Source organism: Callionymus lyra, chromosome 17 (genome assembly GCF_982586985.1).
Source record: "Callionymus lyra chromosome 17, fCalLyr1.hap1.1, whole genome shotgun sequence".
NCBI lineage: Eukaryota > Metazoa > Chordata > Actinopteri > Syngnathiformes > Callionymidae > Callionymus > Callionymus lyra.
The window spans coordinates 21,090,186-21,108,209 of NC_141834.1; the positions used below are offsets into that span (position 1 = coordinate 21,090,186).

Genomic DNA, 18,024 nt, shown 5'->3' on the forward strand with positions numbered 1-18,024 from the left:
CTGATGAAACAATAGAGTCACACATCACAACAACACACACACACAATTACATCCTAAAGGACTCTCCTAACCTCTCGTTCGTCCAGAGTTTAGAGCAAAATGATAAAGTCTATTGTGAAGTTTACAGAGTTGATAAGAGGAAAGGAAAGTAAGTGAAGCTGGTAGTTGTGTTTGAAAAATAAGATGGTTTCAAATTTTTACAGATAATAACATTTTTCTTTTTTGTGTGTCAAAGAATTTAAAATATAAATGTCCAAAACACATTTTCAACACTTAAAAGTCAAACAAAAACATATTTTCTCCAATCATTATTTTCTTATCCAAACACAAATGTCTCCCTTTTCGTCTGTCGCCAGGTGAAAGGTTTGGGACACCCTGGAAAGGCCCCAAACAATCTCCACTGACCACAGAGTAGCTGCTGTTTCAGGTGTTGAGTCAGTGACGTCTTCTTCTCACTCTGTCCGCCAGTCCTGGCTAACAGCGCCATCTAGTGGTCGTTTGTAAACACCAGCTATATAATGTAGCTTTTGTTGTTCTTGTGTGATGTTGTTCTGAGGGGTTGAACTGTATTTTAACGACTAAGTTTATTATTATTTAATGCTTTTTTAAAAACATGTTTATGGTGCATCTGGTACCATGTTAAATAGTTATCAATTAAATCAACATGTTCTTCTTGAATTGTATTTATTTTTATCTGTAAATGTGAATTAAATACATTTTGATACTGTTAGTGTTTTTGTTCCTTCCTGTGTGTGAACGAGTCACATCTGACTTTAAGAACAACTTGAACTTTCTCTCAAGTCTTCTCTCTCGCTGTGAAATCCATCATGTGACGCGTTTGCTCTAAATTCCCAGGATGTCTCAACGACCCCCCCCCCCCCCCCCACACCCACACACACACACACACACACACACACACCCACACACACCCCCACACACACCCCCAGACACACACACACACACTTGTTTACCTCCAGCAGGAGGTTCAGGGTCTGGAGCAGAACCTCCTCCATCTCCTGCAGACCTGCAGCACTCCTCGACCTGCTGCCTTCTACTAATACACTCTACACACTTGAATACACACACGAGTGTGTTTTATTCATCAGATTAATCAAGTTTATGTACTTTGTTCGAACTTTTTAATTTATTTAAATACAGTTGTTTGTTTTTTACACTTAACACTTGCGAGAGAAAACTTGAGATTGAAAAAAAACAACAACCTTATACGGTAAGTTAATATTCACGCATGTATTCAAGATCTTTAATATATTTGTTATTTTTATGGATTTAACTTGTTTTCTAGTCATGAAAATGCGTTTTTTTCTCTCCGTTCTCGTCTGCACAACATAAGAATGCCCTTGTATGACGTCACGAATGTTTATTAATGGTACAAACGAGTATTTTATACAGATATATTTGTTTAAAGTACCCCAAAAAAGTATCCAGTTTTATATTTTTGTTCGTAACAAAGCGGTTCTCGTTTGAATAAAAATATCGTGAGAATACACGAGATTTTGTACATGAACTACAAGATAACGTTTGTTTTTGGCAACTTTTGTCCTCCATCGTTCATTTCTCGCTATTTTCGAAAGAAAGGTTTTATTAAATGTAAGTTTCTAAAAAAAAATGAAAACTTAAAAAGTGTCAATAAGGTGAGTTTGGTGCGCGACTGACACACAAAGTACATTTTTAAAGGTGAATATTTTGTTGGCAAGATTTTACTTATTCATCTTTTTAAATATATCATTATTTATTGGTGTTTTTCTTTATTTCTTAAATATATCGTAGAAAAAAAAAACTTTGATTTAATATAAGTATAAACTAAACTGAACGTTTCTTTGGTGACGACAGACACAAAAAGTACTGTTTTTAAAGGTGCATATTTTGTTAGAAAGATTTTACTTATTCATGTTTTAAATATATCATTATTTATTGGTGTTTTTCTTTATTTCTTAAATGTAATCCTAGAAAAAAAAACTTGGATTTAATATACGTATAAAACTAAACTGAAAGTTTCTTTGGTGACGACAGACACAAAAAGTACTGTTTTTAAAGAAGTATTTGTTATAAGTAAAAATATATATATATTTTTAACGTTTGTCGTTCTTCTTTTTAAGTATTTGTTAATGTAGTGTAGTTTAATTCTGACCAGATGAATAAACCCAGTTCAAATGATGTCAGGAGTCATGAGTTATGGTGTATTTAGTTGTTTATTTTTGCTAAACGTGATCAACTTTAGCTGCACTTGAAGAACCTGCAGACGCTCCAGTGTCAACAGAAGACGTCTCTCCATCCTTCCTTCCTTCTAATCCGTGATAATGAATTCTTTCTCTGCCTCCACGTGAGAGAGAAGTCTGACAAACACGATTATTGGATTGTGTCTTGTTGGTATTACTCGCCATGTGTTTGTCGATTCAACATGATTGGCAGGGCTTTGTTGTTAATCCTTCTCTCGGGGCGCAAACGTTGGTTTCTGTTCGTACGAGTGTCGTGTTCTCGCCCACGCTCTTGTCATGCATGGATCCTGAACCCAAGCTCAAGGCCAGGGAGGAGAAAACCTCGGATCTGCATGAAAACACTTTGATCTCAGCCTGGAATTTTATTTCCTGGATTAGATATTGAGAAACCTGACGATAAATCCACTGTTACCTGCAGCACAATTAAATAAACGAGTAAACTACAGTCAATACTGTTGATTATCTGTTGATAATGTGATTTCACAATACAGGGTCAAGGATACGATACATAGTGATAGTGTAGTAGCAAGTATATATGTGTAGTATTGTCCAGTACTTGACTCTAGTGTTGTGATAGTGTAGTAACAAGTATATATGTGTAGTATTGTGGAGTACTTGGCTCTGGTGTTGTGATAGTGCAGTAACAAGTATATATGTGTAGTATTGTCCAGTACTTGACTCTGGTGTTGTGATAGTGTAGTAACAAGTATATATGTGTAGTATTGTCCAGTACTTGACTCTGGTGTTGTGATAGTGCAGTAACAAGTATATATGTGTAGTATTGTCCAGTACTTGACTCTGGTATTGTGATAGTGTAGTAACAAGTATATATGTGTAGTATTGTCCAGTACTTGACTCTGGTGTTGTGATAGTGTAGTAACAAGTATATATGTGTAGTATTGTCCAGTACTTGACTCTGGTGTTGTGATAGTGTAGTAACACGTATATATGTGTAGTATTGTGGAGTACTTGGCTCTGGTGTTGTGATAGTGCAGTAACAAGTATATATGTGTAGTATTGTCCAGTACTTGACTCTGGTGTTGTGATAGTGTAGTAACAAGTATATATTTGTAGTATTGTGGAGTACTTGGCTCTGGTGTTGTGATAGTGCAGTAACAAGTATATTTGTGTAGTATTGACGAGTACTTGACTCTGGTGTTGTGATAGTGTAGTAACAAGTATATATGTGTAGTATTGTCCAGTACTTGACTCTGGTGTTGTGATAGTGTAGTAACAAGTATATATGTGTAGTATTGTCCAGTACTTGACTCTGGTGTTGTGATAGTGTAGTAACAAGTATATATGTGTAGTATTGTCCAGTACTTGACTCTGGTGTTGTGATAGTGTAGTAACAAGTATATATGTGTAGTATTGTTCAGTACTTGACTCTGGTGTTGTGATAGTGTAGTAACAAGTATATATGTGTAGTATTGTCAAGTACTTGACTCTGGTATTGTGATAGTGTAGTTACAAGTATATATGTTTAGTATTGACGAGTACTTGACTCTGGTGTTGTGATAGTGTAGTAACAAGTGTATATGTGTAGTATTGTCCAGTACTTGACTCTGGTGTTGTGATAGTGTAGTAACAAGTATATATGTGTAGTATTGTCCAGTACTTGACTCTGGTGTTGTGATAGTGTATTAAGAAGTATATGTGTAGTATAGTCCAGTACTTGACTCTCGTGTTGTAGTATTTACAGACCACATGACTCTTGACGAAGTCGTAACTACTTTCATTTGTTTTCAAACCAAAATTTGAACAAACATCAGCTTTAAAAGCTGCTGGACTCTGTATCCTCTCGTCCTCAGTCAAGTTTAATTGCAATCTAAAAATGAACAAACCCAAGGGAACATTTTTTTTAAATTATTATTATTTTCACATGTATAAATGAACATTTAAATCACTATGATTAAAAAAAAAAGTTAAATAAGAATAAAATAAGAAAGATATAAATTGAAGAAAATAAAGAAAGTGCAGTTTGACATCCAAACAGTATCATGAAAAAAAAACATTGAGATAATCTGTGTATCAGTTCGACCCAGTTCTTCCCTGAGGGAATCTGACCAGCAACCATGTGTAAGATCATCCACAAGAATGTCCTGCTTCAAAAACAGCCTCGTGTGCATCTGTGAGCCACTTGTGATCCACTTGACTCGACCGACCGGACTTTAAAACCGTCACCAGACGCCACACGACACCAGCCGTGGACCCCGAGTCCTGGTGGCCCTGAATAGCTGCTCGTCTCTGACCTACATTGGTTTGAAGTTCTCAGTCGACCAGGATTGTCAACACATGTTTATCTCTTCATTAAAGTCGTCTTTATTTAATGTTATTGAACAGGAAAGGCGTGATACTGAGAGCAAACAACTTGTACTTAATCTTCTTGAATCACTTTTGCTTCTTCACACCATCGAAGATGATGGAAAACTTGAGAACAAAGTGCAAAGTTCAACTTTTACAAAGTGTAATAATGTGGTTATTTAATTGTACTTCATTTTATTTTACGAAAATGAATCATAAAATTGTCTTTTTTAAACAAACAAACGTAACATGTGGATATAAAAAATGGTTTATTTTTAAATGTAAAAAGAAGGAAATACTTGAATGAATTGTAAAAAAAAAAACAGGTACAAACTTTTAAAATAAGGTAAAAAAAAAAGATAAAACTGTAGAAACATATCTTCTCGATGAGTTTCACAGTTTTCCTCGGGTCACCTTCAGGGTCTCATAAATAGTCCAAGTGTCGCATGTGGACTCTTTTATTTCTACGGCAAATATCAAAACCCAAATAACATTGATAATAAACAAGTCATTAAGAAATATATACTGACTTTAAACGTTTTTTTAAAGTAAATAAATACTGAATAATGAATACTTTATAACATTGAATCTGTATTTAGCGTGTAAAGTACTTTACACGGGTCAAGCTTGTCCTAAAACAGAAGTAAAATCTATCAAAGCTCAAACTTAGTGTAACCTTGTAACTAAACTCTGAACCACTGGTTCCCACAGAAATCTAAAACCCAACCGGTCCCGGGAACACTTTGTACGAGCGCTCGGAAAAAATTCCAGACAGGATTTGTTACATTCTTGTCCATGTCACGAGGATATTAAGTTATTTGTGAACACAAACATGAGTTGACGTGACCTTGTGATCTAAAGAAGATTTTGTTGATTTCCAGAGAGTCTAACAACTGCTGGATTCCTTCCTTCAGGAAACATGGACTTGGCGGTTCTGGTGGCTCTGAGCTCCTGTTTGGTCCCTGCGTTCGGTGAGAATCCAACCCTTGACACTCTCTCGTACATTCGGGGTCGTGTGGTTTTTAAAAGAAATGTAAAGCTAAAGTAGCCGATGTGTCTGTACGACAGGCTCTGCGTTCGGCAGGGAGATGTTGGGTAAGTGTCGCTCGCACGGCTGCTGCTGCGCTTCAACACTGCTGAGGTTCTGCTGAAGTTCTGCTGAGGTTCTGCTGAAGTTCTGCTGAAGTTCTGCTGAGGTTCTGCTGAAGTTCTGCTGAGGTTCTGCTGAAGTTCTGCTGAAGTTCTGCTGAGGTTCTGCTGAAGTTCTGCTGAGGTTCTGCTGAAGTTCTGCTGAGGTTCTGCTGAGGTTCTGCTGAAGTTCTGCTGAAGTTCTGCTGAGGTTCTGCTGAAGTTCTGCAGCCGCTTACATTTCTTTATTGAAATGTCAAAGTAAAGTGTAAATAAATGGTTCTTAGGTTCATTATATTTGGTCACAACCAAACCTCTTTCTGCTGTCGTACAAGCTGAAAAAGTAGGTCGGTGTTTGTCTAATGTTAGTGGAGAGTCAAAATGGTAAGTAAGTAATATTTGTAGAGCACTTTTGTAGACCAGGGTTACAAAGCGCTTGAACAATCCAAACAATACTCAATAAAATAGGAAGGAGTCAGTAGATCATCAAACACAGATGTTTCTTGAAGGAGTCAGTAGATCATCAAACATAGATGTTTCTTGAAGGAGTCAGTAGATCATCAAACACAGAGATGTTTCTTGAAGGAGTCAGTAGATCATCAAACACAGATGTTTCTTGAAGGAGTCAGTAGATCATCAAACACAGATGTTTCTTGAAGGAGTCAGTAGATCATCAAACACAGATGTTTCTTGAAGGAGTCAGTAGATCATCAAACACAGATGTTTCTTGAAGGAGTCAGTAGATCATCAAACACAGAGATGGTTCCAAAGCTTAGGAGCAACAGTCTGGAAGGATTTCTCTCCTCTGGTCCGGAAGTTCAGGAACCATCAGTAGATTCTGATCCACAGACCTCAGAGCCCGAGCTGGGGTGTAAGTCTGGATCAGATCACTGATTGAAGGTCTGACCATGAATAGATCTGAAAGTAAGAACCAGAATTTTAAAATGATCTTGAAAGAAACTGGCAGCCAGTGAAGAGTTTTAAGGATCAGAGAAATGTGAGTTCTTCTACTAGAGCGGCTCAGAATTCTAGCTGCAGAGTTCTGTATCAACTGCAGGCGAGACAGATCCTGCTTGTTAAGACATGAAAATAAACTGTTACAATAGTGTAAACGAGAAGACAATGGTGCTCTTTATCTAAATGTAGCGTCATCTTCTTCCTGCTACATTTCCTCTCTGCATACGTCACTGGAAGATCCCGGCTCTGATTGGTTTAATGCTCAGTGTGAGTTCAGGTTTTGTTGTACTTTTTGCACTTGTAAGGGAAGATCTGATGTCATGACAAACATGTGTTTCCTCCACTACCATGTTGTTGCGAGAACGCTCGTCTCTCAAGTCTCTAGACTGACCTTGAAACCAGTCGCTCGTCGCACAGATGGACGGATGGACGTTAGACGAACAGATGGATGGATGGACGGTTAGACGGAGAGATGGATGGATAGATGAACAGATGGACGGATAGACGGATAGACGGACGGACAGATGGACGGATAGATGGACAAATAGACTGACAGATGGACAGACAGATGGACGGATGGACGTTAGACAGACAGATAGATGGATGGACAGATGGACGGATAGATGGACGTTAGACAGACAGATAGATGGATGGATGGACGGACGCACAGATAGATGGATGGACGGTTAGACAGACAGATGGACGGATATATGGACGGATGGACGTTAGACGGACAGATAGATGGATGGACGGTTAGACGGACAGATGGACGGATAGATGGACGGATGGACGTTAGACGGACAGATAGATGGATGGACGGTTAGACGGACAGATAGATGGATGGACGGTTAGACGGACGGATGGACGGATAGATGGACGGATGGACGGTTAGACGGACAGATGGACGGATAGATGGACGGATGGACGTTAGACGGACAGATAGATGGATGGACGGTTAGACGGACAGATGGACGGATAGATGGACGGATGGAAGTTAGACGGACAGATAGATGGATGGACGGTTAGACGGACAGATGGACGGATAGATGGACGGACAGATAGATGGATAGATGGACGGATGGACGTTAGACGGACAGATAGATGGATGGATGGTTAGACGGACAGATGGACGGATAGAGGAACAGATGAACGTATAGATGGATAGATGGACGGATAGATGGATGGATGGATGGACAGATAGATGAACGGATAGATGGATGGATAAATGGATAGACGGACGGATAGAGGAACAGATGGATGGACGGACGGATGGATGGATGGATAGACGGACAGATAAACAGATGGATGGACAGATGGACGGATGGACGGATGGACGGACGGATGGACGCATGGACAGATGGGTGGATAGACGGAAAGATGGATGGATGGATGAGTGAACTGACAGAGAGACATAAATGGATAGATAAAGAGCGAAGTGCAAAGGATGACAAAGTAAATATAAAAAACACACATCAAAGGAAAACTACAATTATTGTGCTGATATATCAGTTTCTACTGTCAAGAATTGAACTTCATGTTGTTTTCTCTGTTGAAACACACGTTTTTTAACATAAACCGTTGCTGAAAGTTAAACAGGTTGTTTTCAAGCATGTTGACGTGGCTCTGCTTCGACCACATTAGAAATGTGTCTGTGCTTCATAAAGAGGCTGAAGAGAAGCATGAAGCCCTCAGGTCACACCTTCACACCTTCACACCTTCACACCTGAACACCTGAACACCTGAACACCTGAACACCTGAACACCTTCACACCTTCACACCTTCACACCTGAACACCTTCACACCTCCACACCTGAACCCCCCTCACACCTTCACACCTGAACCCCCCTCACACCTTCACACCTGAAACCCCCCACACCTTCACACCTTAACACCTTAACACCTGAACACCTTCACACTTGAACACCTTCACACCTGAACACATTCACACCTGAACACCTTCACACCTGAACACCTTCACACCTTCACACCTGAACACCTGAACACCTGAACACCTGAACACCTGAACACCTGAACACCTGAACACCTGAACACCTGAACACCTGAACACCTTCACACCTTCACACCTTCACACTTGAACACCTGAACACCTTCACACTTGAACACCTGAACACCTTCACACTTGAACACCTTCACACCTTCACACTTGAACACCTGAACACCTGAACACCTTCACACCTTCACACCTTCACACCTTCACACCTTCACACCTTCACACCTGAACAACTGAACACCTTCACACCTGAACCCCCCTCACACCTTCACACCTGAAACCCCCCACACCTTCACACCTTAACACCTGAACACCTGAACACCTTCACACCTGAACACCTGAACCCCCCTCACACCTTCACACCTGAACACCTGAACACCTGAACACCTGAACACTTGAACACCTTCACACCTTCACACCTGAACACCTGAACACCTGAACACCTTCACACCTGAACCCCCCTCACACCTTCACACTTGAACACCTGAACACATTCACACCTGAACACCTGAACACCTGAACACCTGAACACCTGAACACCTGAACACCTGAACACCTGAACACCTGAACACCTGAACACCTGAACACCTGAACACCTGAACACCTGAACACCTTCACACCTTCACACTTGAACACCTTCACACCTGAACACCTTCACACTTGAACACCTTTACACCTTCACACCTGAACACCTGAACACCTGAACCCCCCTCACACAATCACACCTTCACACCTTCACACCTGAACACCTTCACACCTGAACCCCCCTCACACCTGAACCCCCCTCACACCTTCACACTTGAACACCTGAACACCTGAATACCTGAACACCTGAACACCTGAACACCTGAACCCCCCTCACACAATCACACCTTCACACCTGAACACCTTCACACCCCAAATACTGTGTTTTCATCTTCTTCAAGAGCTTCGACTCAACACGTGTTTCTTTGTCTTACAGTTTCTGCGTCAGGAAGCGAAGCTGCCGGTGAGTTGAAATACAACTTTATTGACACTTTACAATAACACTCGTGATGAAAATGGTTGCTCGATGAATTCTTCACGACTCGTGTCAACCTCCTTCTCCTCTCGCCCTCCAGACCCCGACAGAGACTTCACTTACGGTGAGTCTTCAGACGCTTCCTGGAGGAACACAGGAAACCAGTGGAATCTTTCATTTCACTCTGCACGACATGTTTCACCCGAAGACACGAGTCTTGCAGCACATGTGTGTGTCGATATATTTCAATATAGCTTGAGTACATTTAAATAATTCGTTTTTTATTCTATTTATAATTAAATATACATATCTATTAAACTTCTGGTGGCTAGATGTCAGCAGTTACGTCCTCCACATCTAAAGGAAGATTAAAACACCAGAGTCAAGTACTGGACATTACTACACATATATACTTGTTACTACACTATCACAACAACAGAGTAAAGTACTGGACAATAATACACATAAATACTTGTTACTACACTATCACAACACCAGAGTCAAGTACTGGACAATAATACACATAAATACTTGTTACTACACTATCACAACACCAGAGTCAAGTACTGGACAATACTACACATATATACTTGTTACTACACTATCACAACACCAGAGTCAAGTACTGGACAATAATACACATAAATACTTGTTACTACACTATCACAACAACAGAGTAAAGTACTGGACAATACTACACATATATTCTTGTTACTACACTATCACAACACCAGAGTCAAGTACTGGACAATAATACACATATATACTTTTTACTACACTATCACAACACCAGAGTAAAGTACTGGACAATACTACACATATATACTTGTTACTACACTATCACAACAACAGAGTCAAGTACTGGACAATACTACACATATATTCTTGTTACTACACTATCACAACACCAGAGTCAAGTACTGGACAATAATACACATATATACTTGTTACTACACTATCACAACACCAGAGTAAAGTACTGGACAATACTACACATATATACTTGTTACTACACTATCACAACACCAGAGTCAAGTACTGGACAATACTACACGTATATACTTGTTACTACACTATCACAACACCAGAGTAAAGTACTGGACAATACTACACATATATACTTGTTACTACACTATCACAACACCAGAGTCTAGTACTGGACAATACTACACATATATACTTGTTACTACATTATCACAACACCAGAGTCTAGTACTGGACAATACTACACATATATCCTTGTTACTACACTATCACAACACCAGAGTCAAGTACTGGACAATACTACACATATATCCTTGTTACTACACTATCACAACACCAGAGTCTAGTACTGGACAATACTACACATATATACTTGTTACTACACTATCACAACACCAGAGTCAAGTACTGGACAATAATACACATAAATACTTGTTACTACACTATCACAACACCAGAGTCAAGTACTGGACAATACTACACATATATACTTGTTACTACACTATCACAACACCAGAGTCAAGTACTGGACAATACTACACATATATACTTGTTACGACACTATTACAACACCAGAGTCAAGTACTGGACAATACTACACATATATACTTGTTACTACACTATCACAACACCAGAGTCAAGTACTGGACAATAATACACATAAATACTTGTTACTACACTATCACAACACCAGAGTCAAGTACTGGACAATACTACACATATATACTTGTTACTACACTATCACAACACCAGAGTCAAGTACTGGACAATACTACACATATATATTTGTTACTACACTATCACAACACCAGAGTCAAGTACTGGACAATACTACACAAATAATAATTTCACTCTGAAACAGTGAGGGCCTCATGATACAAGCAAAGGGCCGCATTTGGCCCCCGGGCCCAGCGGAAGATTCCCACGAGGTCATGAATGAAACTTTATTTAAAACTCCTCGACTCACGGATCAGGTTGTTTTAACCTTTGATCTTCTCTCCAGACTACGAGTCTCTGAGGATCGGGGGTCTGGTGTTCGCCGTCGCCCTCTTCCTGCTGGGCATCGCTCTGGTCGTCAGTGAGTATCTGAACAAGGATTCTTCTGTTCGCTCAGAAGGTCATGGAAGTCACACAAACTGCTTCCTGCACAACCTTCTACTCCCTCGTAACTTTACTCCTGCTCTGCTGCCAAACACTCTGATGCCAGAGAAGCTTCGCCACTTGTGGCCCTGACACCGAATCGTCCGATAAATAATTCACAGCCTCATCACATCCTGACCATCCCTCGCTCGCACTGGAAACGGAGGGAGGTTCCAATCTTTCCTAAACTACTTTCATCAAAAATACAGATTTATTTATTATAGTTAGTTCAATAAATACAAATATCTTCTACCTCTCGGGTCTGGATCACGTTTGACTGTATTGTTGTTATTGTTGCCCTCGTGATGTCAGATCATGTGGAAATTAACCATTTTATTTACTATTTATTTAAACTATTCATTACTAGTTCAACTCTAAATGTGACTTCATAGCTTTAGTTTTAGTTTTTGACTTCTGTTTCCATTTTTGTCTGCATTTATCGCCCGACAATAAAGGACTATTGAGAAAATATTCTTAAAATTGCCTTTAAATCTGATATATAATATAGTTAAAGTTAAATTAAATACGACAAAATGATTATTTTTCCATATTTAGCTTGATTTTTTATCAGATTTGTAGTTTTAAGTTGAGTTTTTTTGTCGTTTTCTCATTATATTTAGGCATTTTTGCTCTTATATATTTTTGCTTTACCTCCTCACAACAGTCAGGTCTGTTATAAATGTGGCCCCTGAGGACATGAATCGCAAACCACTGGTCTACGTTTGAAATCGCGTGAGAAATGTGTGCGTTTGACGCCCCCTCGTGTCCAAACGTGGGACTGACCGCCCACCAGACTTCTTCTAGTCCAAGTCAATGTAGGTCAGGGTCCTGGTCCGGGGTTTCCCTGGTTCTACTGATGCTGATCTGACTTGTCAAGCGACAGAAAAACGCTTTTATGTGAACCTGCTGCTGGAACTTTATGTTGATGAGATTTTCTATCGAGAGATTTACCAGAAACGACGTCGATATGAGTTAGAATCCAACGTGAAATGACGTCGTTTGAAGGCGTTTATTAATATTGTGAGTGAAAGTAGATCTTTGTTGATCGTAGTTTTTGTTGTTTTCCCCTCGACAGCTAGAAAATGCTTCTGTCCAAAGAGCGACAAGTCCAAGTGAGTGAAGATCAAAACTGCTTTGAACTGATTTTTTCTTTTTTTTTCTTAAAAATATTTGTTGTTGTTCAAACAGATCGAAAGTTCCTGACGCTGAATCAGGAGTTCCACGAGGTAAATGTTCCCCTTCGGCCCGTTTTCGGATAAGTTTTACCGAGATAAACGTGTATTTATACTTGTAGTTCACTTCCTTTTTTAGCATTTGAAATGAAACCATTGATCTCAGTTACACAACAGAGGGAGTTGTACTACACAGACAGTAGGCGAAGAAGAGTTGTTTGACCTCTAGGCTGCATCTATTTCAGGACAGACAAAACCTTCAAAGTATACGTGGATCCAGATGGTAATCCCGAAAAGACCACCAGAAAAGTTCAAATGTGTTGATCTTGATTAGATAACAGGTGGCAGCAGGGAGTTGTACTACACAGACAGTAGGCGAAGAAGAGTTGTTGCATCTATCTCAGGAAAGACAAAACCTTCAAAGTATTCGTGGATCCAGATGGTAATCCCGAAGACAACCAAAAGTGTTCAAATGTGTTTATCTCAGTTACACAACTGGTGGCAGCAGGGAGTTGTACTACACAGACAGTAGGCGAGGAAGAGTTGTTTGACCTCATGCTGTGCATCTATCTCAGGACAGACAAAAACTTCAAGGTATACGTGGATCCAGATGGTAATCCCCAACAACACCAAAAATGTTCAGATGTGTTAAATGAACGTTTCAACAATATATATATATATATTTTTAGAAATTTGTTGCATTAGTTATTTTGCTAACAGATGATGAAGAATAAAACATAATTAAAAAAAACACACTTCCAGGAAAAGTCCTGAGATCCAAAGGTCGAACAAAACAAGTGAAAAAACAGTAAAAGGCAGGATGACAAAGTACAAGTTACTGCTGATGGTGACAAGTCGCTCGGTAAATCTAATCCACTCCCTCACTGTCTTCCTTCTATTCTCTCTCTGGCTTTGTCAGCGTTTTTTGTCGCATCTTAACGTTTCAAATATTCCCGCAGCATGAACCTGACGCCGGTGGCAGTTTTTCCAGGTACGACACTCATCCCTCGACACATGTCACCATCAGAAAAAAGTTGCATTATCTTTACATTTAATTGAACGATTATTGGATTAAAAAGGATCATTTGTTGTTTCAGTCTTTCTTGTCCTGGCTCTTACAAAGACGCTGTTTCTTTAAGCGAGCCAGGGTCTCAAGCGGTTCGATGGTGCAGTATCACCGTAAACGTCTCTCTTTCTTCTCCACAGCGACGGATCAAGACAATCTTTCCATCAACTCATGAAGCTTCTCTTTGATTTCCTCCCTTTTTCTTCTCGTCGTCCACCACTGACGTGCCTCCTTTGTACACTAGCAGTAGAAAATGTGTGTTTTTTTTTTTATGTCATCTTTGATCAATGCCAAATAAATGAAGGATTTTGAAAGTGTCTCCTGAGTGGGATCTTTTTCTCTTGCAGCAGCAGCAGCAGCAACACTCCTGCTGACTCTGCAGTCTGGTACACATGCACTCGTAGCGTGCCATTGATTTATGTGCTGCAATATACGCAGCACTTGTAAAAGGTCTATCCTTAAAAAAATCATCTATCGATGTCTCACTGCAGCGACTGCAGAGCACGAGTGATGAAGAGACCTCCCCTTTATGACCACGACAAACATCTAATCAGATTTTAAATCACACACAGTATCTTTCTCATTAACCACAATAAAGCGTTTTTTCTTTTTTTAAACCTAATTTTCATTCATTTCTAATCGTTGCCTCTGCGACATTCTGTGCTGCAGTACACGGGTCTAACCGCTAGAGGCCCCCCTCAGCGGCTCTTAACGCACACAAGGCGCTTTTTCATTTTTTTGTTGGTCTCCAGCAGCTTCTCCTCATTTCTGCTCAACCGCAGCCAAGAACCCGACAATTTTTTTTAAGACTCTCTTGAAGACTCTCTCCGCACTGCAGCCATGGACACCACGGGTGAGTCCACTCCTTCAAAACCTTCAGTTTTAATCAGTTATTAAAGTTTTATTTATCAAGATTTTCTTAATGAAAGTGTTGCGTTCAAGGGGTTCGGGTTTGAAAAGTGATTCTCGCTCGAGTTTTGCTACAGAAATAAATGTTTCACGGGATTTAAAAAGCTCCAGTTTCTCAGTTTTGCTGATGTTTTTGTTTGTGCAAAAAGCCAAGATGCTGCAGTTTCTCTCGGAGGAAAAGCCAAGTTGGGGAGTCAACCCTGCAGGTCTTTCTCTGCCGCAGATCTCAAGCCTCTTTCTCTCTCTTTTGCAGAGAAAATGTTTCCAGACCAGAGTGCCTTCGAGTACGGTGAGAACGATGCATTCAGGGACGATTCATCGAATATTTATGTGGGTTACAAGTTAGATTCCCTGCTGACAAAAACGATAAAATGGTGGATCACCAACGAGGGAAGAGACGAGGTTTAAGAAATAACTCGTTATTTTAATTTCTATATTTATTTTATCAAGTTTTTATTTGATTCAACTTGAATTTTAAATCTGACTATAGATAATTGATCGCAATGCGGTAAATCGGCCAGCAGGTGGCGATGTAAGGATCCACCAACACAGAAAAGTAATCGAAGAAGAAAAGGAAAAGTCCTTAAAATCGAATCGAATATTATAAGTAAAAAAAACGATATTAATAAATTGCAATAAATTAAAAATAAAATAAGAGACATTATCATTAAATGGAATATTATTAATTAATTTAAATTAAATGCATTACATTTATAAAAATAATTTGCAGACGGTAAAGAGTTTGATTCATTTTTACGTTTTTCTTTTTTGTTTTATTTACTATCCATTTTAATTTGAAATGTCTGACGTTTATTTAATCAAACTCAAGATGAACTGAGAAATTAAAAAAACTCTACTTATTAAAGGTTTTTCAAATCCAAATACTTACAAATAATGAGAAGAATATTCCCTTATATATGAAATTAAAAATAAAATAAAATCAGTTCATATTTTAGTATTTTTAAATGATATAATTCAACTAATTTTCTTTACATTTTGTCTTTTTCTTATGTACTATTTACTATTTATTTAATGTTTGATTAATTATTTTAAATCGTCTGAAAGATCATGTGGACTCGTATGTACTTTAAAAGTCATTTTTATTAATTATTTATATACATTGTAAGAGGAAAGATCTGCTGCTGAAAAGGTTTAAATATTAAAAAACATCTTAAGAAAAATTAAAAATCAAGTACGTAACTATGATGGGAAAACATTTTAATTAGGGATTTATCAAATAGTAGTTTATTACTTATGATTATAATATATTAGCAGAGCTTAACAATTGCTTAAAGCATATATAAAGTATAGAAAATATGTCAACCATCTTTTTTTTACAGTTTTATTACGAGTAGATACTTCAGATGAATAAATGTATGTAGTTCCTGAGTCTGTTAGTGACGTGAACATCAGACGATAAAACTTCTTCATCGTAAGTGTTTACGTTTCTCCCGTAGATTACGACACGCTGCGAACGACGGGCGTCATCCTGGCCACCATCATGTGCGTGACCGGCATCTTGATAGCGCTGAGTGAGTCCGACCTCCTTCTTCTTCTTCTTCTTCTTCAACCCCTCTTATCTTCCTCCTGTAACCTTCTATCGTTCCTCAAACAGGTAAAAAATGCACAAAATGTTTCAAATCATCTTCCAAGTAAGACTCAGTTGGATGATCGGCTCGTGCATGTTGTATTGGAGGTCGATGCACAACCCGATGACGATGATGATGATGATGATGATGATGATGTCACTTCCTGCCCCCCCCCCTCCCCTCCTTAACCCCATGACTAGAGAACAAACTTCCGACATATGAAGGAGAAACTCTGCAGTTCGTGTGTCGGGAGTGTGTTGACGGCATGACACCAGGAAATTAAAAAACATTAACCCTTTAATATAAATCCCTAAAAACTAATAGTCTTTCCTGCTTCAAAAATACTTTATTTCACTTTAGTTTTTCTTTCTATTCGTTTGTACTTTTTGTCCGAATAACGAAAAAAAACTATAATTAAAAACTATACTATAAAAAATATATAATTATATAACGTCATAATAACAGCATGACATATTTGCACTTTTTATTTGATACTTATATACATATATAAATATATTGTTTTTTTGGTTCCCATGGAGCTGGTTTCTCGGGGCCCCTGAGGAAATGAAAGGATTTATTTCTGGTCTCACTTTCTCTCTGCAGGTCCAGCTCGTCCGGGACCGAGATCCCGAAGAAAGAAGGTGAGTTTGTTTGAGTTCTTTAAACTCAAATTCAAGGCATTTATTCTCATTAAATGTCTCGTTTTGTTTCTAGAACCTCCTGTGTAGTGAAGTCCTGGAGGTCACCGTCAGTGACACGTCACGTCAATGGACCAGCAATATATACCTTCCTGAGCCACTGCGGTGCTTAACGCTGTTCTTGAGTCTTCATGGTGTTTATTTTTTATTTTTTTCAATAATCCTGGTTCTATGCTGCAGAAACACACGCGTGTCAAACTATACTGACAGTTATTACGGAGCATGTTTGGCCAGGTTAGCAAGGGACACGTGTAGCATGATGATGATTGGCTGCCGTAGATACTTCTTTGAGAACAAGCTGCGATATTGTTGTTTTTTTTTTAAATACTGAATTAACCTAATATTATTATTTTAATAAAACCAGTTAAACACTTCATCTCATTTAGTCTTGACTTAATTATTCATTTTATATTTATATCTGCTGGTAAACTGTTGTTTTATCAAGATTAAATAGGAATTTTGGTGCTTTTTTGTTGTCAATAAAAAAAAAAAGAAAACATGAAAAAAACAACAAACATTTTAAGATATTTCAAATAAATGATGATGTTAAAACAAAATCCAAACACATTGTTGATCACAGAGAATGAAGAGGAAATATCCCTAAAGGTCAAAGGTCGTTGAAATAACACTACATCTGATTCACTCTTTGTATTTCTATTCGCTGCTAAACTGTTATTTTATCAACATTAAGTCGAAGTGTTGGTGCTTATTGTCAATAAAGAAAAGAAAATGTGACAAATACAAAATGTTTTATTCGTTTTTTTCTCCAACGTATTTCAAATAAATTATGACATTAACAAAAATGTAAAAACACATTGTTCATCATAG

The 18,024-nt window shown here is 38.6% G+C and overlaps 2 protein-coding genes across 5 annotated transcripts; both read left to right on the forward strand.

The window, feature by feature from the left end:
* Positions 1-1,006: 1,006 nt before the first annotated feature.
* Positions 1,007-14,317, forward strand: LOC148062987 (phospholemman-like). Of its 4 annotated transcripts, none has more exons than XM_087813032.1 (10): positions 1,007-1,228; positions 5,423-5,512; positions 5,610-5,636; positions 9,600-9,626; positions 9,739-9,762; positions 11,626-11,700; positions 12,838-12,874; positions 12,951-12,988; positions 13,894-13,925; positions 14,141-14,317. In XM_087813032.1, the coding sequence occupies exons 2-9, from the start codon at positions 5,461-5,463 to the stop codon at positions 13,896-13,898; spliced, it is 285 nt and encodes a 94-aa protein (XP_087669158.1). In that variant the 5' UTR covers positions 1,007-1,228; positions 5,423-5,460; the 3' UTR covers positions 13,899-13,925; positions 14,141-14,317. The 4 variants fall into 4 exon arrangements, with proteins under 4 accessions (XP_087669158.1, XP_087669160.1, XP_087669161.1 ...); XM_087813034.1 differs by having other exon boundaries at positions 5,456-5,512; XM_087813035.1 differs by lacking the exon at positions 5,610-5,636.
* A 450-nt stretch (positions 14,318-14,767) lies between these two features.
* LOC148062988 (uncharacterized) lies at positions 14,768-17,834 on the forward strand. The gene is made up of 5 exons (XM_087813132.1): positions 14,768-14,853; positions 15,163-15,198; positions 16,367-16,441; positions 17,102-17,139; positions 17,213-17,834. Exons 1-5 carry the CDS (start codon positions 14,841-14,843, stop codon positions 17,525-17,527), a joined length of 477 nt encoding a protein of 158 aa, XP_087669258.1. The 5' UTR covers positions 14,768-14,840; the 3' UTR covers positions 17,528-17,834.
* Positions 17,835-18,024: the final 190 nt, after the last annotated feature.

Bases quoted from the DNA above. Each gene is read 5' to 3' on its own strand.
- LOC148062987 (XM_087813032.1), top strand. From the start codon at position 5,461: ATGGACTTGGCGGTTCTGGTGGCTCTGAGCTCCTGTTTGGTCCCTGCG. The intron at 5,513-5,609 runs GTGAGAATCCAA...TCTGTACGACAG, and splicing joins CTGTTTGGTCCCTGCGTTCG to GCTCTGCGTTCGGCAGGGAG. The intron at 5,637-9,599 runs GTAAGTGTCGCT...TTTGTCTTACAG, and splicing joins GTTCGGCAGGGAGATGTTGG to TTTCTGCGTCAGGAAGCGAA.
- LOC148062988 (XM_087813132.1), top strand. The intron at 15,199-16,366 runs GTGAGAACGATG...TTTCTCCCGTAG, and splicing joins CCAGAGTGCCTTCGAGTACG to ATTACGACACGCTGCGAACG. The intron at 16,442-17,101 runs GTGAGTCCGACC...TTCTCTCTGCAG, and splicing joins CGGCATCTTGATAGCGCTGA to GTCCAGCTCGTCCGGGACCG.